Raw genomic sequence first — 22510 nt, 5'->3', positions numbered from 1 at the left:
AAAGGAATTAGCCTCACTAGCTACTTCCTTTGAGGATGTTAATTCCTTTGAGGATGGTATTTTTAAGGAAACTCATTAGATAGAAGTATCATGAGTGCCTATCTTCTGAATGCTGCTTACCACCTGTGAAATTGTAAGTGTATTCCTTTATCTTCCAATAAATTGCCCATACGGTATTATGCTATGGTGTCCTTTTGGTTTATCCCTCTCCACAATCCCATGAGTGGGGACTCCTAGGCATTCCCGTGCGGACCGCTTTGGAAAATATTCATCACCCCCTGTGATCCAGAGACGCTGCTAAGGTTCCTGCCTATTTGGTACCGAGGACATCTACATATACAGCGTGTATGACCCATTTGCTGTACAGTAATTGGGTCCATACCATCTGGTGAGTAGGAGCCAGGCGGAGCCGCCTCCTTTACCCAGGAAAAAGGGCCAAAGACATCCTGTCTGTAACAGGACAGCACTGAGCAAGCTGATGAAAACTTCTGTGCATCAGGGATGAGCCTTGGGGTCTCTCTCTCTCTCTCTCTGTGGGGTCCAAAAAGGCAGGTAACACTGAGGGGCGCTGTTGCGACTGGGGGATACAAAAAAAAAAAAAAAGTTTTTTACTTTGTCATTTTTTGTCGCTGGCAAATGTCTTGTATAATCATTGACCCTGCCGCATAGGTATCCCCACCTGATCCCCTCAAGGTGGCCGCAGGACCCTCCAGTACCCCACTTGTTTTTAATGCATTATCGGCAGTTTTGGAGTCTTTGGTATCCCGGGTGGAGGTGGCCTGTCAGGGACGGGGATCAAGAAGCGACCCCCGCCTACCCCTATTTTTTATCTGATACTTCAGATACGGATTCGGAGCTGGTCAATGCAGCTGCAGGTCCCTCTTATGGGGCTGTTGTCTCAGGTAATGTCTCCTCAGCAGTGAGGAGAACGTTTCTGCCTCCGCCATAGCACAAGAGTGGTGGATGCACTAGTTGTGTCCGTCCGGGAAACCTTTAGTGTTGAGGTTACACCGGCAGAGGTAGCTGAGACTGAAATTCCTTTTTGGTACTTGTTAGCCTACCAAAAGGGCAAAGGATTTTCCTTTACCCAAATGGGGTCGTTTTGAAACGAACCCCTGTTATTTCCTAACGCATGGCTAGGCGCTGTACGTTTGAGGAATCCCTCTTTAAAGGATAGACGGTACCACCTGCTGTCTTGCCACAGACAGTTAGGATAAAGAGGACCTCGTAACCAACGAGGACCTTCCCTTTCTGCTCATAAAGAGTTTGTTCGTTCCGCGAGGGCGGGCGATAAGGCGAAACCCTCCAAAGCCCCTTCAGAGGGTTTTCAAAGGGCGCTGGTCGGCTAAACAAAAAGTCCGGCTCAGCCAAGCCTGAAGAATACAGCCTGATGCGCCCCTACCCATCTCTGGGGTGGGGGGATGTCTTCACCGGTTTCCGGATCCATGGCTTGCCAGAACCCCGGACGAAGGGGTTCGCGAGATCATACGGTCAGGATACAGGATCGAGTTTCGATCACTTCCACCGGTGCGATTCTTCCCCTCTAACATTGAACGGTTTCAGGGGTTCTATTCGAACCTGTTCACAATGCCCAGGAAAGAGAGCAAGGTGCGTCCAATTTCTGGACTTGGGGGAAAAATGGAGTCCATCCGAACAGTGGTGGCCTCCCTGCATCAGGGGGATTTCCTGGCGTCCATAGACATTTAGGATGCCTATCTTTATATCCCCATCATCGCAGGACATCAGCGTTTTCTTCGCTTTCCCAAAGATCATCCCTGGTTCCCACCAGGAGACTGAACTATCTGGGCCTAATGTTGGATACATCCTGGGCAAGAGGGTTTCTCCTTGCAGAAGGTTCAGTCAACGATTCGGATGTTGCTGTCCGTCAATTGGTGGCCTTCTTAGAGGCAGTACCGTATACCCAGTCTCATACCCGAATTCTCCTGAAGGAGATTCTTTTCTTATGGAATCAGAATTCCGATTTCCTGGACAATCGGATCCGGTTGAGCGAGCGGACCAGGGAGCCTCCGATGCTCAACCAGGGGAAGTCATTCCTTCCGATAGTATCCAGGTTACCAATAGGGTATCGGAACTGAGAGCGATCAGATTTTGTCTGATCTACTGGACCGAGCAGCTCTAGAGCAGCCCGATTCGGATCCAATCGCACAATGCCACGGTTGTGACTTATGTCAAGAAAGGGGCACTTAGAGTGTCCTGGTGGCCATCGAAACGGCTAGCATCTTTCGTTGGACGGAACGGTTTGTTCCGGATCTCCCCGCAGTGTTCACTCCGGGGGTGGGAAATCGGCAGGCAGATTATTTCAGCCGTCAGATTCTGGATCAAGGGGTATGGCCTCTTCATCCAGAGGGTTTTCACTAGCTGTCCCTTTATTGGGGCACCCCGGATGTGGATCTGTTGGCACCTTGGCTCAACAAGAAGGTGCGGAGGATTGTAGCTCGCACCCGCGATCCTCTAGCGGACGCAGCAGAAACGCTGATCGCCCTGTGGGGGCAGTATCAGCTACGGCATGCCTTCCATCCTCTCAAGTTACTGCGGGAACTTCTTCGCAGGATAGAGGTGGAGGGAATTCCAGTTATTCTGGAAATTCCGGACTGACCTCGTCGAGCCTGGTACGCCGACTTGGTGAGGCTAGTCGCGGACGCTTCTTGGAGACTTCCTCTCAGGGAGGATTTGCGGTCTCAGGGACCGATCTTCCATCTTGCTTTACAATCGCTGGCTTAATGGCCTGGCCATTGAGACCCAGGTACTGAAGGACAAGGGAGTGTCAGCTTCAGTTATTCCTACCTCTAGTTAAAGCAAGGAAAGCGACTTCCAGCACATGGAAGTCTTATATTGCGTGGTGTGAATCTTTTGGATTTCCCCCACATACCTATTCGGTGACCCGAATCTTGGTCTGTCTGCAACAAGGGGTTGAGCAGAAACTGTCCTTGAGCACTATCAAGGGTCAGGTTTCAGCGTTGGCAATCTGCTTTCAGAAACCTTTGGCTAATCATTCCTTGGTGCGGAATTTCAGCCAGGGGGTGCGACATCTGGCTACGCCAGTGCGCGCACCCTTACCGCCTGGGATCTTAATTTAGTGTGGTCGGTTCTTCAGAAACTTCTCTTTGAAGATATTAGGGAGATTCCCTTGCTTACATTATCCCAGAAGGTGGCCTTCTTGGTGGCCATTACTTCTGCACGCAGGGTGTCAGAGCTGGCCGCATTATCTTGACGTTCCCCATATCTGGTGGTTCATAGGGATAAGGTGGTTCTTCTTCCAAATCCATCCTTCCTTCCTAAGTGGTTTTCAGAGTTTTCATCTGAATAAAAATATTGTGTTACCTTCCCCGTGTCCGAAGACTAGCCATCCTTGGGAGTTTGCATTACACTCCTTGGATGGGGTTCAGAAGGATACACTTGACTACTACGAACTTGTTTTCGTAAGACGGACTCACTTTTTGTGATCACGGATAGCCCTTGAAGGGGGTTGCCTGTGTCTGCCGCGACCATATCTAGATGGACCAGTCAGACGGTGGTACAGGCTTATTCTATTAAGAGTCGGAATCCTCCGTTCCCTGTTAAGGCGCACTCTACTCGGGCGCCTAGTGTCTCCTGGATCTTCCGCCATCAGGCGTCAGCGTTCCAGGTTTTCAAGGCGATGACTTGATCGTCGGTTCATAACTTTACAACATTTTATAAAGTTGATGTGATGGCATCGTCAGATGCCTCTTTTGGCCACAAGGTTCTGCAGGCCGCAATCTGAGGAGACTGTTGGTCTACCTCAAGGGTTTGTTGGGTGTTTCACTTAGGTCTCATCTTTTTGCTCGATGAGTCCTTGATGCTTCTGGTTGGCTCCGGTTGGGCCTTCTGGATTTTGATTTCTGTTATCCCACCCCTCATTTGTGGTACTGCTTTGGGACGTCCCGAGTTGTTATTAATCAACGAGGACTACGTCTGTCAATGAGCGACAGAGAAAAATGGATTTTTGTAAAATCTTACCGTAAAATCCTTTTCTCTTAAGCTCATTGACAGACATAGTACCCACCCCTCTGTTTTTGAGTTGGGTTGGGTTAAATTCTCTAAACACTGCTTTGTGACATAACTGATTTGCTGTAGCAGGAAGTGAGAGGATATACCCTCTGGGACTGCCCCTAGGGTGTGGCCAGAACGTTTTCTTTCCTGTCTAGTCCTACTCCTGTAGAGGGCAGTATAACCCGAGTTGTTATTAATCAACGAGGATTACGTCTGTCAATGAGCTTAAGAGAAAAGGATTTTACGGTAAGATTTTACAAAAATCCATTTATTAGATTTTACATACACTTTAAGCAGAGATCATTTGAATTTAATTACATGTCTGGTTCCAGAGTAATGGCATCGACTGTTTTTCACTTTTAGGGTAAAGGTTAAAAAAAAAAAAAAAAAAACTTTCATAGAAAATTGGACCATCCTGTGTAAGCTCAGATCCAATTCAGATTCCATTTTTTTGGCATATTCTAGATGTATAAATTGGAGACCTCAAACAAAGTGAAGTTAAAAGTATAACTATGGTCTCCATTCATATCTGTCCCTGATGTGGTGTGTGTGCGTATAAATTTTTTATATAATAAATATATATATATAATCTTTTTTGAGGTTTTCATGTTTTATTATAAATCCAGTGTTTTTACGGTTTTTGTTTTGTTACATATTGATATTCTAGACCCCAAAATTATACCTGTGTAAAGAAAATGGAACAAGACTTTGGGCCTACATTTTAACAAATTTTTTACATTTTGATTAACTAAAATTCCAAATCTGTTCTGCGTCAATGTATTACAGAGAATCTATGCATACCTGTATACTCTAAATACCAAAAGCACCTAAAGACATTCCTCTATAGAACACACATAAACTCAGTGATATGTACTCTTAAAACACTGTGTGCAACATGCAGAACCCATGTAAATCTTCCAAGGTTAATTCTAAAACTTGGGTCCTTGTAACGTAATCCTATATGATACATAGTATAAAGTTTTCCAATTTTGGTGAGTATCTGAGCTAAAATATGTATCCAAACTATATAGAACCAAGAGCTGTTTGACATCATAATTTGCTCTTTATGTGTGAAGAGATAAACTAGTAGAGGCGCTTTGCATCCAAATTAATGGTTTGCTAAAATAGGTTTAAAATTAAAAATTTCTGAAATAGTCCTTTTGTCTACATATACACAACCGCTTAGTGCTTTACTCTACCGCAGTGCTTCAGTCAAAATCTATATGATCATCACAGATCAATACATATAGCAGGGCTCGACAAACCCCGGGCGCCAGGTCGCATTGGCAACTAGAATTAGCGACTTGGCATCGGGGGTGCACTGCAGGGAGGTGTCCTGTCCCTTTTGCGCCCCCCCCCCCCCCACCCACTTCCCGAGTGCACAGACTACCGCGCCATCCGATAATTGAGGCCGCGGCTTTTCGGCCGCCTTCAGTGAGAAAACAGGGAACTGGTGCCCTCTTGTGGTGGCCGGGAGTTTGACAAGCTGTCACTAATGGCTGTTTCCCCTGCCTGTCCTCAATGCCTGCCCATCTCCTTCCCAAGAGGAGATGAGACAGAAGTTTTTGCAGGCTTCATCTCCCTGTCCACTTACTTTTGCTTAAAGGTAAGTGGACAGGGAGTGTGGTTATTATTATGTATTTATTTATTATTTATTTATTTATTTGTGTGCCACAGCCACACAGCTGAAGGCCCCTTTCACACAGGCTGTCTGATCAGGTCCGCCTGTAGTTTTTCAGGCAGACCTGATTGGACCCTTCAGTCTCCTCTATGGAGCAGTAATCTGCCGCCATCTGATCCTGTCCGCCAAAAACAGACGGATGGTGGTTCTATTTTCTATCCATCCCGTGGATCGGATCAGATGGCATCGGATGGAAACAGACAGTCTGTTTCCATCCGATTGCGCTATTGAGGAGAGTGGGGTTCTAGTCATCTTTATGTGTAAATTTAGTATGTTGTTTTTTTGGAAATAAAGCTTGGTTGTTTGTTAAAAAAACAAAAAAACTGGCTCCTAACTTTTTTAGCTGGCTCCTAGATTTCAGGCAAATTTTTCAAGCCCTGACATATAGCCCTCTATATGTGCGATCTCTCACAGTTAAAGGAGTCCGAAAGTCAGAAGGTGTTTTTTTATCTTAATGCATTTAATGCAGCAGCCCCCATAATACTTACCTAAGGTCCCTCTCTGTCCAGCATTGTCCACGAGTGTCTCTGCCGTCCGAGATTCTCCCTTCTGATTAGCTGAGACACAGCAGCGGTGCCATTGGCTGCCACATTCTATCATTCCGGCGAGAGAGAGAGGGGGCAGGGCCGGGGTCGGGGGTCCTTGTCTGAATGGACACAGGGAGCTGTGACTCGGCTCGTGTGCCCTCATAGCAAGCTGCTTGCTGTGGGGGCATTTGACAGGAGGGAGGGGCTAGGAGCAGCAAAGAGGGACCCGAGAAGAGAAGGATCCTGGCTCCCCTGTGCAAAACTACTGCACAGAGGAGGTAAACATAACATGTTTGTTTTTTTTTTTTAAACAAGACTTTACAATCACTTTAATTATATTCCCAATAAATATGGCAGTCGCATCCAAGAAAAGACAGCTACACAACAATGACGTACCAGCTGGTTTATTCAGCCATACAGTGCACAAAGTGCAAAGGCCGCTCCTCTCTCATGTTTCATCCTTACCTGCTTAATCATCGATGTCTTTCAGAAATGTTCCAACAATTGATTGCAGTGCCAAGTATGTGTATCCAATGTTCCAACAGTGCTGCCCATGACCCACTCCACCTTGAGCTGTCCCAAGCCCTATCCACATATAGAGTTAAAAGCCACACAGCTATGTGTAGGCTGAACTTGGCAAAAGAGAATTTGATTTAAATCCAAAAAAAAAACATAATTTCTTCTCAATTTGGCTCAAATGTGGTTTATGGGTTTATTGCATATGCTTGCTCTAATAAAGCTGGCCATAGACAGTTCAAATCTCAAACTAGTCTATGTATGGGCTGGCTGATTGTACCCAAGTTGAGTAATCAGTCAACTTGGGTACGACCAGCCCGTTGGATTTTTCACAAAAGTATTGCTAGCTGCTATAGCCGCTACCAATAATCCCTGTGTGTTCTCCCGGCTGGGACGGCATCCCCCCCCCCCCAGCCAGGAGAACACAATAGCTCCATGGGTGGGATTCCCCCATAAACACAATCAGAATTGAGCGGTTGCAGGGAAGAAAATCGCACCATCTATGGCTGGCTTAACTAGTGATAAATATCTGCCAACAGACCATCTCAGAGAATGGACCCAGGTTCCAACAGAGAGCTGTTGACACAGGGCAGATTTGTAACTCACACCTGACCAGTTTTGCTGTTCCTGCCCAGCTACATTAGAGGTAATCAATTATTATTACTTACAATAAAAAACAAAAACATGAAATACCTGACTGCACAAGTGTACAACCCTTCAATTTTTTGTTTTGTTGTGGATTGGTCTAAATTAGCTTTGCACTTTTGGACTCTGTAGTTCCACTCATCTTAAAACTGCTTCAGCTCTGTTGGGGTGCTTGGGTATCCTAAGCGAACAGCCCTTTTCCAAGTCCAGCCATATTCTACAGAGTACCTATTAGATTGAAGCCTGGACTTTCTTTACAATTGCTGCTTTTAAGCCATTCTTGTGTAGCTTTAGCTTTAAGCTTGAGGTCATTGTCTTGTTGGAATACCAGTCTTCTACCTAGGCTTGGGTGTTTTTTTTTTTTTTTTTGCGCATCGGGTTTTCCCCTAGATAGAACTTTATTTTGCTATATTTATTCTAACATTTCAAGACTTTTAAGACTTTTTAAGCACACAGCGGAGAAGCATCTTCACAGCATGATGCATCACACTTCATGTTGGGAATGGTGCATTTGGATTTACCTAAAAGTGGTCTGATAGCCAGTAACTCAGTTTCAGTCCCATTATACCACAGAACCTTCTACCAGCTTCCTTCTGGCAAACCCGTAGATGAGATGATTTGTGTTTTAGTTAAGTGGCTTTCTTTTGTCACACTTTTACAGCTCTGACTCGTGACCCGGGAATCAGTTGTAAGCATTGGGGTTTATTTACTAAAACTGGAGAGGGCAAAATCTGGTGCAGCTTTGTATAGAAACCAATCATCTTACAGGTTTTTATGTAAAAGCTTAATTGAACAAGCTGAAGTTAGAAGCTGATTGGCTACCATGCACATCCTAACCAGATTTTGCACTCTCCAGTTTTAAGCCTCGTACACACGCGTCGAAAATCGGCAGGGAATTTTCATCCGACGACCGATCTGCCGATTTTCGGCTTGTTAGTATGATGCTTCCGACAACCAACTCTGACTTTTCGGCTGAATAAAATCTGGTGTGCAGGCTATAAAATTTTTGTCCGCCGTCAAAACATGGCCGATTTTCGTGCAGTCAGTACAGATTTCGACAGGGAAAAATCTTATGAGCAAGTCTGGGCATGCTCAGAGAAGAAAGGACACAAAGAAAGCAAACCAACACATGATATCACTTCTGAAGTAGATTTTTGTTGGGCGAGAAAATTCGTGTGCAGTCTAGCTAGGCACATTCCAACCAACAAAACACCACTCTGGACAAAAGACGGACGATCGGTCGGCCAATAATCATTGCGTGTGTACGGGGCTTTAGAAAATCAACCCCTATGTCTCTGGTGAATGAGGCCTGAAACTCCCTCAAAGTGGTCGCTTGGTGACCCCCTCTAGTCTCCTACTTGCACAGGCACTCATTTTTGGTAGGCAGCTTGTTCGTTGGAGTTTTACAGGTATTCCAAAATCTCCTTTTTAATAATGATTGATTTAGAGTGTATATAAACCTAAGAACAATTTGTTATGGAAACTTACTAGTCCTTAGATGTGGTGCCTACAATAATCTTTCTATGTTTTATTGGTGGTCCTACCAACAACACAGTTTCTGTCCCAGAGTGACACTGGAGGAGCAGTATTGTTACTAGGACAGGAAGGGTGTTAGGACTACAGAACACTCTATCCATCTCAAAAACATAGGGAGGAGGTGTTCCGGAGTTCTGGCGGGATCAACGGGTATTTTTTGCACTTGTCAAGCAAGTGTAACAAAAAAAAAAACTTTTAATTGTATATTTAACAGACCAAAAGCAACAAAATAGGAGAAGTTCATTGTTAGAGTTTACGCTTTAATTTTTTGCTAAGAGATATACAGTACAGTGATTTTCTTTTTCTTGTGTTCATTACCTGACTTGTGGTTTTCAATCACCTTTTCACGGAGTTGTTTGAATTGTTCTTTTGTCTTCATGGTGTAGGTTATGCCACAATACTGATTTACCAGAAGTTGAGCCTTCCAGATTCATGTGTATTTATACTACAATCACTTGAAACCCCTTGACAACACACAGGTGATCTCCAATTAACTAATTGTGTGACTTTTGGAAAATCATTGGGTGCACCAGTTATGACTTATGTGAACACTTCCTAGGGGTTAATCGTTTTTTTAGGCACTGTATACACATCTAATTTTTGTAATTCTAATCAGCCACTCCTTTTGCTCACTCTTCATAACCAAAAGGTAACAATGTTTTCCTGCAGCTTTGCAGGCCCAGTGATTGCATAGTACGATTGTTCATGGTTTCTAGTTTCTCTTCCTACAAGCTGCCTAAACACCTGTGAACTCGCAAGATTTCAAAACCGTCTCTGTGAAGCTGGGCGTAAGGTAGTGGATTGAGAAATGCTAGCACAATCCAGCTGCCCTCAGGCAAAGCTATCTTCAGAACACAGCATAAACAGGTAGACTTGGCAGAGTGTACATTCCACTATCTTCAGAGGCGAGGAAATGTTCAGGGGCAAGCAGCCTTCCATATTGGATTGGATGGGGTTTTTAGTCCTATACTGTTGATCTATCGCCTGCAGAATGGCTGACGAGGGTCATCTGCAGGTGCCGTTTAAATTAGTTGCCCAGTCATTCTCAAAACAGTAAAGCCTCGTACACTCTACAGGTGGTCCCCGAGTTATAAAAATCCGACTTGCAAACGGAGAGAGACAACAGGAAGTGAGAGGAAATCTACCCCTAGGAAGGGAAATTCAATCCTGGAAGAGTTTTCATGGGAGAAAGGTGTCTCCACTGAAGCTTTATCACCAATCCTTGCTTCCATGACAACCCAAAATTCAATTGTCATAGGGACAGAAAGTGAGGGGAAATATTCTGAACAGGGGCACAGACAGCAAAACAAATGTTACAGGGGTGTTACCCCCTTCCCTATGCTATCCAAAAAACTTAAAAATTATTCTTTTGGCTGGAGCTACAGTTAAAAAAATGTACCTGTTCCGACTTACAAACAATTTCGACTTAAGAACAAACCAAGAACAGACCCTATCTTGTTTGTAACCCGGGGACTTCCTGTATTCGTTTTTTTTTTTTTTTTCTATTGAACCGGCCGATGCCTGCCCTGACATTTGGCCTGTGTGTACTAGGCTTTAGATGTTTATTTCACATCCGTGCAACTGTGCATGCGCTTTTTTTTTTCTGCACGTTTTGGAGAGTCTCATTTAGGGCACCCCATTCATTTAATTTCAGGGCTTACGTAGGCACAAAATCGCACAAAAATGAAAGCACCTTCTTTTTTTTTTTTTTTTTCTAAACCTGTTCGCAGGTTCTTTGTCATGCGTTTTAGGATGCAATTTCACTCAGTGCATTGGGTGCTACCAAGAATTAGTGGCTCAGCCATGCGGTTGCAAAAGGAATGTACTTTTTTTTTTTTTTTTCTCTATTGCAGGAACGCATGCAACTTTGCATGCATCCCTGAAATCTCACAAATATGAACCTAGCCTTCTTGTCTATAGACACATTTTTAAAAGCAACCTTAAAGCATTCGAAACTCTCGTATTTGTATTGTCCTAGTCTTCTTTTTTTCTTTTTTTTTTTAAGGACGATCACAAGGACTGCTCTATGTATCCATCCATTACTAATTTGTTAATCACTGGCCAGTAGCAAACCTGTTCATGCCTGGTGTAACATTTTCATTAAAGAGGACCAGGACTGTGGAAGCTCTGCCCAAAAAAAGGCAAGCCGAGAGCATAGGACTAGTATTGCCTTTAGGCTGCCTGCAGCTGATCTGTACCCCATTACTAACTACCATGCCTTGTTGCTCATTGTGTCTGTGCGGAGCCAGCTGCATTGGGTAAGGATCATGGCTTTGCTTCCTTATGTCAAGGCGACATCTGTTTACTGGCGAGGTGGTATTCAAGAAGCGGTGGTCAAGGGTTTCGATAGTTTAGAACTGCAATTTGAATAGTTACATAGTAGTTGAGTTTGAATAAAGACAATAGTCCATCCAGTTCAACCTGTGTAGGCGCGCGTGGCCGTAATCATCTCTCATACCCCTTAATGTTCTGATCCTTGAGTCCAAGAGTCTTTTGTAAGTAGCCATACTTTCCGCAGAAACTACCTCTTGTGGTAGAGAATTCCACAATCTTGTTGCCTTAACAGTAAAGAACCCCCTGCGTTGCCTGAGGTCATAACGCTTCTCCTCTAATCGCATTGTATGTCCTCGAGTCTTCATGCAATCCTTAGGACTGAATAGCTTTTTTCTATGCTGAGATCACCATTGAGGTATTTATAAATTGCTATCATGTCTGATCTCAGGCGTCTCTTCTCCAGGGAGAATAAATTAAGCGATTGTAGACGCTCTTCATAATTAAGGTCCTCCAATCCCCTAATTAGTTTAGTTGCCCTTCTCTGTACTCTCTCCAGCTCCAACACATCCCTCCTGAGGACTGGCGACCAGAACTGGACAGAATACTCCAGATGCGGTCGGACCAGAGTTTTATAAAGTGGCAGGATTATAGTTTTATCTCTGGAATACATCCCTTTCTTTATGCATGCTAATATTCTTTAGACATGCCCTTTAAGCCAGTTCCGTATCCAAGAGCATATCTTGTGGTCGATGCCTGCAGACCTTATTTTATAAATTAAGCGCTTGTGGGGAACTGTATCAAACGCCTTAGCGAAATCCAGGTACACCACGTCCACAGGTCTCCCCCTATCTAGCTCACAGCTCACCTCCTCGTAGAATGTTAAGAGATTGGTTTGACAAGAACGCCCTTTAGTAAACCCATGCTGATTACTGCTGATGATGTTGTTGTCTTTAGCAAACTGTACGATATAGTCCCTTATCATCCCCTCCAGAAGTTTACATACTATCGATGTCAGACTGACCGGCCTATAATTTCTCGGGACATGCCTCTGCCCTTTTTTGAATATCGGTATCATGTTAGCTTTCCTCCAATCCCCCGGTACATTTCCTGTCATAATACTGTCAACGTCCTAATACTGTCAGCGAATGAAGTAAAAGTAGGAAGATTCTTTCACTGTAGCTGCTTAGGTGCAAATCTCTCTCCAGTAGAGAGGGATTGGAAGCAACACAGTAGTGACATCACCAAATCTCATTTCAAATCTTGTGGGTCTAGCAGCCAAGGGCACTATGCCTTAGACTTAAACTATTCTATTTTTATGCTGTTACTAAAGAACCGGTCAAAATTGGGGCACAGTGGGTTGCCATGTCGGCTGCATTTTGCTTGACATCCCTCCCATTGAATAATCGAAGGAGCTGAATGGAAAATTAGGATGTAGGCATTGTTTGAGTATTTCGACAGATGGAGCCAGCTGTCGGAATACAATAGCCACGTCAGCAGATTAATTTGTTTTGTTCTGTGTAGCGTGGATGGAGGAATCTCTGTGTTTTTTTTTTTTTTTTTTTTTTCCGTTTAGCCTGCAGATATGGCCAGCTTTAGATCTCACACTGCAGAAATTCAGATTGCATTGGCAAAGAGCATGCACTACTTTTCACCATAAAAAATTTAAGTCAAAGGGAGAACCTTTTTCACGGTCACTTTTTAAAGGAAAAAAAAATGCATATTTTATTAAATTATATTTCAGAATTACATGTTAGAGTGACCAGATTAGTTGTGAGCTGTCCCACTTCTCTTTAGCCTCTTTCTGAAATGAATATTCAAAGTCAGGCATTTTTTATGACTCCTGTGCTCTCCTTATTTCTGAAGAAAGAAACATGTAATGAGGATGCATAAAGGCTGTCCGTGTTCTCCTCTTTAGGAAAATACTAGTTCCCTGGTTAAAGCTGATCTGGTGGTTTCATGAGGCATTGGCTTTATATGGAGGTTAGAGCACTGACTTTCCTGACATGCATGCTTTTTGCAGGTCGGTGGTTTTGGAACCAGACAGCCATGCTAATGTTCAGCAGTTGTAGGCTCTGCGTTAAAATGGTGAGTGCTTCCAGTCTCCAGGAAAGGAGTATATTGATACATGCCATACCTAATAAGGGGAGCAGTGGGCCACATTTGATATTCCATTCCCAGTCATTTGTGTGATGTTTGTATAGGCCATGGAAGATCAAAGGTCATTTAAATCTAAAGAACTGGTAAATCTCTGGTAGCTGATGTGTACGTCTTAAAATGAATAGCTATTTGTTTCCTTCACTGCACATGGTGCTCTTCTCAGCAGTTGCATGCTTATAGAAAAGGGAGAATCCAAAAAACAGTAAGTTGCAATTTAAAGCTTACCTGTCACTTTTTTAATTTTTCTGCCTAGGGTCAGTACTTAAAACCTTAGAAGAAAAATACTTCTAATCCAGTGCTGTGAGAACATAAAAGGGAACCTCTGGTTGCCTATATATCAGGCCAATTTATTAGTTCAAGCACCATAGGTATTCAAAATGCCCAGATGATCTAACATGCAGATACTTTGTGGGTTGATAGGTCAAGTATATATTCCCAACTCCTACACCTCACTGTTGACCAGTGGCCCCATCACAGTAGTAGGCCAGTGAGGCTGCCCCATCACAGTAGTAGGCCAGTGAGGCTGCCCCATCACAGTAGTAGGCCAGTGAGGCTGCCCCATCACAGTAGTAGGCCAGATTCATTCCTGTGAAGTGGGAGGGGTAATACTATATGCTAGATTATTTGTTAGATCGCCTCCGCTTTCTTGACACTCGTGCCGCTTATATTAACCACTTGCCGTCCAGTAACAGTACATTTATTGAAAATGGGCAGCAGCAGCAGGCACAGCGACGTATCCATACTTCCCTGAGGATATGTGCATTGGCGCACTCCCAAACCGTGACCGATGTTTCCACCAGTGATCGGTACCTGACCGCTGTGAGCAGCCAGGGTATCATGTGATCGCTATGATTGGTCTTATCGATCGCATGATTACAATGCAAACAAAACAGTCAAGAATAGCTTCCATTGATGACTGTTTTGCTTACTATTGTGATGCTATGATTGGCCCACAGCTATCACATGGGACCTGGGCAAATCGCAACACCCTGTACCATGTGATTAGCTGTAGCCAATCACAGATCACAATAGTAAGCGAGCGGTCATAAATCAAAGCCATTCATGACCACTAAAATGATTTCTTATAGTAGTGAGGATCACTGTTATGAGCAAAAATAGTGTTTAAAAAAACGTAGTAGTGTATAAAAAAAAAAAAAAAAAAATGTATTTTATTTTATTTTTTTTAACATACTGTCAGTTAGCACCAATCATATGGTGACGCTGTACTGCACTAGTGACAGTATGTGGGGGGAAAAAAAAATATTTTTTCATTTTACATAAAATTGTGACAAAAAAATTACAACTTCACAAAACGTCATGCATGCCTCTTACTAAATAATTTGGACTGTCCACTTATCAAAAAGGGGTCATGTGGGGGTATTTGTACTGTCCTGGCATTTTAGGGCCTCAAAAAATGAGATATGAGGCAGTCAGGACATCAGGATTATTCTATTTAAAAAAAAATATATATATATATATATACTGTATACCATAGTTTGTAAACTCTCACGTAGACTAATTCATATACATTGATTTGGGTTATTTTTACCAAAGAAAGGTACCAGACTACATTTTGGCCTAAGTTTCTGAAGAAAGATTGTTTGCAAAATTTTATAACTGAAACTTGTTGTTTTTGTCCCAAAATTTTCTGTATTTTTTTGTTTATTTAGCAAAAAAAAAAAAGCCAGTGGTGATTAAATACCACCAAAAGAAATCTCTATTTGTGTGAAAAAAAATTATATAAATTTCATTTGGGTACAGTGTTGCATATTACCAGTCAAAGTATAAGACCCCATTCACACTGAAGCGGCACGAATCCTGCACGACTTCGGGGGCGACCTGTGAAGTCCCGTGCACCGTGACTTCGGCGCGACTTGCACGGACTTCACATAATTGAAGTCAATGCAAGTCGCTCCGAGGTCGCCCCGAAGTAGTACAGGACCGTTTTTCTAAGTCGGAGCGACTTGTGTCGCTCCTATTAGAACGGGTCCTGTAGCAGTGCATGGACCGCGACTTGTCAGCCTGTTGTCAGTCGCAGTGTGAATGGAGCCTTACAGTGCTGAACAGCTAAAAAATGCCCTGGTCCTGAAGGGGGTAACCCTTTCCGCAGGTTAAAAATGATATGTAGGGAATCAGAAGCGCCTGCTTAATTCTAGCAACACTTGGATATGAGGAATATTTTTCATAATAAATTTGCTTTATAGATAACTGCTTTTAGTGCATTTTGTTTACTGGTTGAAAATTAAGTGTATTCATTGTATGGAATGTTTTATTGGCGGAGACTTGATACCAGTTGTTCTGATGTTTGCAGTGAGGACAATACATGGGAGCCTGAGGAGAACCTGGACTGTCCAGATCTGATTGCCGAGTTCCTGCAATCGCAAAAGACTGCACACGAGGCAGAGAAGTTGGATGGAAAACGCAAAGCGGACTCAGACACTGAGCATCCTGTGGGCGAAGAGAGCAAAACCAAGAAGAAGAAGGAGGAGGTGAGATTGCGTGAAAGGATTATATAGGGTTCAGTGTAGCTTTTCTGCACAATAAAGAGAGGTTTCTGCGGAGCAAGGCAGATAAATAAGCCAAGCTCACATATTAAAAAAAGGAATTCCGCAGCAACTTTAGTTTCTTGTTTGCTTTACATTATTGCTCATGTAGTTGCTGCTAGTATTCCCTTCAGATTGAGAAATGGTGTTTGTACATGGCAGGTTTCCCATAAAATGGGCCGCATTTTCTCTCTATTTTTCATGAATACTTAATAAATAAATTTTTTTATAACAAGCTTTTCACTTATGAAAACTTAGACAAATGTTGGCTGCAATTGGTGACCACCTCCTTTTGAGGATGCTGAATGCCTGGCTTTCAGGATGATCCTTGGGCTCCATATTCTGAATCTAGTGTGGAAATAAGAAACACTCACTCTTGCTACTTTTTTGCTTTGCGTCAGTATGAAAGTGGTTGTAAATGTAAAAGATTTTTTTACAGTAATGCATTCTGTGCAATAAAATAAAAAAATCTCCTAATAGTAGCACACCCCCCGCCCCCAAATACTTACCTGAGCCCAATCTCGATCCAGCGCTGTGCACGTCTGCAGCAGGTCTTCTGCCTTCTCCCCTGTCTTACAGGCTGGGCTGAGATCAGCAAGAGCCTTTGGCTCCTGTTGCTGTCAGTCATATCTTGTGAGCAGGGGGCAGGGTCAAGCCAGGCTGTGTGTCTGAATAGATGCAAACGGCCTGGCTCTGGATCGAGCAGGCACAAATGCCCCATTGATCAACCAAAGGGGAATGTGTTTTTTTTTTTTTAAACAAAAGTGGAGTTACTCTTTTTAAGCTGCTGTTACAATTTTTGCTTTTCAGCTGGTTCCTGATGAACCCACTGAAATTCACTCAGTGGGTGGCCTTGTTACCACAGTCCCGCCCGACATCCTTTGAAAAATTGAAGGAGATGGGCTATAAAATTGTCCGGCAAATGCCAGCTACATCAAGCCAGGTAGCCACAGTAGGAGATTCATCCATCCTTCTTGTATAGTGCCTGCAGGCTGAACGGAAAAAAGATATTAGCAGGTACAAAAACATATTATTAACACTTGCCTACTGGGCACTTTTACCCCCTTCCTGCCCAGGCCAATTTTTAGCTTTCAGTGCCGTCGCACTTTGAATGACAATTGCGCGGTCATGCAATACTGTACCCAAACAAAAATACATAGCATATACATAGCAAAAATGACACCCCAAATTTAATTTTGCTACAGCTTGGCCACATACAGAGGTCCAACATGCAGGGAGCACCGTCATTTCCTGACTTCCCATTACAATTTTGTGAGGCACTCTAGTGGAACTGATGTGACATGGCTGTGGCACGGATGAGCACTGATGTGGCATGGGTGTGGCACGGATGAGCACTGGCATGGCATGGGTGTGGCACAGATGAGCACTGATGTGGCATGGGTGTGGCACGGATGAGCACTGACGCGGCATGGGTGTGGCACGGATGAGCACTGATGTTGCACAGAAGTTGCACGGAAGTGGCATTGATGTGGCACGGATGCGCACTGACGTGGCACGGATGAGCACTGACGTGGCATGGATGTGGCACGGATGAGCACTGACGTGGCATGGATGTGGCACGGATGAGCACTGACGTGGCATGGATGTGGCACGGATGAGCACTGACGTGGCATGGATGTGGCACGGATGAGCACTGACGTGGCATGGATGTGGCACGGATGAGCACTGACGTGGCATGGATGTGGCACGGATGAGCACTGACGTGGCATGGATGTGACACGGATGAGCACCGACGTGGCATGGATGAGACACGGATGAGCACTGACCTGGCATGGATGTGACACGGATGAGCACTGACCTGGCATGGATGTGGCACAGATGAGCACTGATGTGGCATGTATTAACCATGGATGAGCACTGAGGTGGAACGGTTGGGCACAGATGATGCATTGATGTGGCACGAATGAGGCTTGGATGTGGCAGGGATGGGCATATTTGCGGTATGGAGGAGTGCAGTTGCAGTCTCTCTCCTCACATGCTGTACTAATCGCTGTGTACAGCATGCAAGAAGAGTAGAGAATTGAACCGGACGTGCGTGGGTTTGTTGACAATTGATCGCTCCGTCATTGGACGAAGTGATCACGTGGTAAAGGGCCGCTGTCATTGGCTCTTTACCACGATCTGTGATGCGCCGGGTCCCCGGAACCCGGCGAACACGGACACTTCCGTGTGCACGCCCCAGGGGGTGCTTCTGGTATGGCGTCATAGTACACCCTCGCATAATAAGCCGATCACGCTGTAGCCGTCATTCGGCTATGGCCAGGTCGGCAAGTGGTTAAAACATTTTTTTTCTCTTTCGTTTATTAACGGACACAGCTTCTGAACTTCTTAACCATTGGGAGTAGGACACCAGGCAGAAAAAAAGTCTGGCTACGCCAATGGGCATTACCAGTAGATATACTCCCTCTCTCTGAAATATGTACTCAGTTTTTTTGTTCTGCCTAGTCAGGAGTAAGGACCTAGTTCCTTGCTGGGTTCTCTGGTCCTGGCAATTTTTTTTAGATAGAATTTTTTTTTTTTCCTGTGAGATCTACAATCAACTGCCGGACTGGGCAACAGGCTAGATAATCTAGATCCAGTTTTCACCTCAGTCTGGCCAGCGAGCAAGCGCAGACCTCAGCTCCGCGCTAGGCCGGCCACGACATAGTCCGGACAGGAGCTGGCCTGCAAGTTAAAAGCCTCACAAGGTCGCATACGACCGCCGATCCTCGACCCGAGTCACAAGCCATCCAGAGCAGAAAAGGTGTTCCCTTTACCCTCCTACTTTGACAGAGTTGTCACTAAAGAGTGGGGACGACCAAAGTGTCCCCTTGGGGTCCCTAAGCGGGTTGCTAGGCAATTACCCCTATCAGGAGTCCCTTCTTAAGAAGTGGACTGTTCCACCGGTGGTGGACCCTCTGGTTTCCAGATTAAGGGAGGCAACCATGAGAGTCCCCTGCCTTTAAGGACCCGGTTGACAGTAAGGCGGAGGCTGTGGCCAGCAATTTGTACACCCTGGCTGGTTCGGCCCTGAGGCCGATTTTCACCATTGCCTTGGTGTTTGACTCTGACCGAGTGGACTAAGCTTTTACCCTGTGACCTGGAGGGGGAGCAGCTCCCCCCTGCCTTTGCTGAGCTAGTGTACTTATCGGGGGTGGGGAGACGTCTTTGCTGGTTCTCTGACCTGTGAACTCCCCTGGTACAAAAACAAGTGGGTTCATAAGGTCATTTGGTCCGGCTATAAGATCGAGTTTTGTTCTTACCCTCCAGTAAGGTCCTTCCTTCCAACGTGCGACTGTCCCTAGTCCGCTTACAGGCTCTTTTTGGGGCAGTGCAAGACCTTTGACTTTACGGGATGGTCCTGGGTTCTGACTTCGGAACGTTTTCAGGGGTTTTACTTAAACCTGTTTACAGTCCCCGGGAAGAAAGGCAAGGTGTGTCCAATTCTGGACCTCAAGGCGCTGAACTGCTTTGTGCGGGTGCAGAAATTTAAAATCAAGTCCGTTCGCACGGTGGTGGTTTTCCTGCATGAGGGGGGTTTTCTTATCTCCATTGACATAAAGGACGCTTACCTTCACATTCCAAAATGTATCGGTATCCAGCGCTTCCTCCCCTTTGCCGTGGGAGAGGAGCGTTCTCCATTTGTGGTGTTGCCTTTTGGTCTCGCCTCTGCTCCTCGGGTCTTTACGAAAAGGGTTTGCCCCGGTGCCAGCATTGTTATGCCAATGGGGGATCGCGGTACTGGGTTACTTGGACGTCGTCCTTCTGCGAGTGGAGTCTCTTACTGCTCTGGTGGAAAATGTGGAAATCACCATACGAGCTTGAGGGAGTTTGGCTGAATTCTGAATTTTGCTCTGGTTCCGTCCACAAGCTGGACAACCTGGGTCTTACTCTGGACTCGGTCTTAGCCAGAGTGCTCCTTCCTCTGGACAAACTCCAGAACCTAGAGGCTGCAATTTGTCTCCTTCTGTCCAGCAGATAGTCACCCCTTGCATGCGGGTGCTGGGCCTGATGGTGTCTACCTTGGAGGCGATTGCGTTTGCAGTTCCATACAAGGTCCCTGCCAGTGAGATTCTGACCAAATGGGACAAGAATCCGCAGTCTCTGGACAACCAGACCTGGCTGAGCCGGGGAACGAAAGAGTCACTGATCTAATGGCTTCATTCTTCATCTAGGCAAATCCTTCCACCCCTTGTATTGGACAGTGTTCACCACAGATGCCAGCCTGTCCGGTTGGGGTGGCGTCCTCTGCAAATATTCTGCTTAGGGGATCTGGACGCTAGAAGAGTCCAGACTACTGATCAATGTCGTGAAACTCCGACTGTGCCTGGAACATTGGATGGATCGTCTTCAAGGATGTCCAGTGCGTATTTAATCGGACAATGCAACGGCCGTGGCTTATGTCAGTCCCCGGGGGGCACAAGAAGTGTCCTGGCGGCTCTGGAGGTGGCCGGCTTTCTAAGGTGGGCAGAACGGTTCATTTCAGCCCTCTCTGCCGTACACTTTTCCATGGTGGGAAACTGGCAGGCGGATTACCTCAGTCGGCAGGCGTTGGACCAAGGGGAGTGGTCCCCTCATCCGGAGGGGTTTCATCAGTTGTGTCTCCGGTGGGTCATCCCTGAGGTGGATCTGTTGGCTTCCCGACTCAACAGTATCCTGTGGTGGATTCTCAGGTTCCAGGCTGAATACATCCACTAATCTTGTGGAAGAGTCTCCGGCTTTTAAAGACCCCTTTGACAGGAGAGCCGAGACTTTGGTCCGCCACATGGTTACTGTGGCCGGTTCGGTCCTTAGGCCTGTGTTCACCATAGCATCGGTGTCCCAGACTTAAAACGGAGTGGGCAAAACTTTTGCGTCGGGATCTGGAGGGGCAACAGCTTCCCCCTGCCCTTGTGTAGCTGGCGGACTAGTTGGTCCAGGGGTTGCAGTTTGTCTGTGGTGTCTCTCTGGATGCTGCTCCCTTAGTTTCTAGGCTGTCCGTGACAGCAGTGGTCCTTCGGCGCATGATAAGGATGATATCATTAAGGGTCTTACAGGGGGGAAGAGTTAGTGATTGACCGATATCGTTTTTCAATACCAATATTTTGGTCATCGCATTTCGGTATTGGCCGATATTTTCGTACATTAAAAATAAAATTTTTTTTTTTTTTTTTTACTTGACAGGTACTCTTGTGGAGGGATCTAGGGGTCAAACTGACTCCAAACCCCTCCTCTGCACTTAAAAGCATTCAAAACGCCAAGTGTGACTGTTTTGAATGCTGTAATTTTTTTTTTTTTTAATCTGGCGCCAAGTACCCGGAAGTGATGTCATGACATTGATCGGGTCTCCATGCAAAAACCAGGAAGTAGAGCCGAATGCGGCTTTGATCGGGTCTTCGGCGGCCGTGCAGGCTGTTTGCCCGGGGTCTACCGGTGGGACGGGAGACCCGGGCGAGCCGCGGAATGCGGGGGACGTTCCTTCCTGCTCCTTGTAATGACAGCTGAGCGGCTTCTTGGCCGCTTCAGTTGTCATTACAAGACAGCTGACTGTCGGCTATGGACGCCGGTACCGGGGTGATGCCTCTAGCTGCAGGCATCACTTCGGTACAAGCAGTTTCCAAAATATGATTCCGATATATCGGGGAGAGTGCATACCTGCCCTCGATATATCTGCTTTGCCGATAATCGGTCGATCCCTAGGAAGAGTAATCTTCTACCACAGGCTGCTAGGGGCAAGGATTTTCGGCTAATATGCGGCCTTTTTGTCAGGATCTCAAGATAAAGGATCTAAGTCTGTCAGGACCTCATTTGGAGGTTCCAAAAGGACCTGGTCTGGTAAGCAGAGACTGGGTTCTTCCAGACCTACAGATAAGCCCTCTTCTGCCTGAAAGGGCGCACTTACCCCTGTGTCTGAGGTGGGGGAACGTCTTCGCTTCTTTCCGGACCCATGGACCTCCCTGATTCAAGACAAGGGGGTCCACGAGCTGATTCGGTCTGGCTATAAGATCGAGTTTCGGTCTTATTCTCCAGTGAGGTGATTTTCTCCCAACCTGTGTTTGTCCCCAGACTGCCTGCGGGGTCTCTATGGGGCGGTGCAAGACTTTCTACTATAAGGGGTGATTGTTCCGCTTACAAAATCGGAACTTTTCAAGGTTTCTAGTCAAACCTGTTTACAGTTCCCAGGAAGGAAGGCAAGGTATGTCCAAACCTGGACCTCAGGGCTTTGAACCGCTTTGTGCTGGTACAGAAGTACTGAATGGAGTCCATTTGTGTGGTAGTGGCATCCCCACATCAAAGGTAAGGCGCTTTCTACACGGGCACTTTTATTGCTGTCACAAGGAATGTAAACATCCCTTGTGACTATGGATCGACCGATTATCGGTGGGGCCCATATTCACTTTTTATGAAGTATTGGTCACAAACTTGCCGATATGGCATATATTGCTTCAAGTGATTGTACCGGAGTGATGCCTGCAGTTACAGGCATCACTCCGGTACCATTTTTTTTTAGAGCCGACGGGCGGCTTTCTTGTAATAACCGAAGCGGCTAATTAGCCGCTCGGCTGTTTGTTTCAAGCAGCGGGAGGGGACGTCTGCCCGGGTCTCCCTGTCCCACCAGG

At 45.5% G+C, this 22510-nt stretch overlaps 1 protein-coding gene across 1 annotated transcript in view; it reads left to right on the top strand.

Moving 5' to 3' along the window:
* CBX1 (chromobox 1) overlaps positions 1-22510 on the top strand; it is an 86299-nt gene that overhangs the window by 48457 nt on the left and 15332 nt on the right. The window contains exon 3 of the mRNA XM_082271879.1: positions 15680-15857. Coding sequence (XP_082128005.1) covers positions 15680-15857 — 178 coding nt within the window. The remainder of the gene's footprint in view (positions 1-15679; positions 15858-22510) is intronic.

Source organism: Pelophylax lessonae, assembly GCF_965119305.1.
Source record: "Pelophylax lessonae genome assembly, chromosome: 11".
Lineage (NCBI taxonomy): Eukaryota > Metazoa > Chordata > Amphibia > Anura > Ranidae > Pelophylax > Pelophylax lessonae.
Note: the sequence above shows the minus strand (reverse complement) of the source record. Positions and strands in the feature narration are given on the sequence as shown.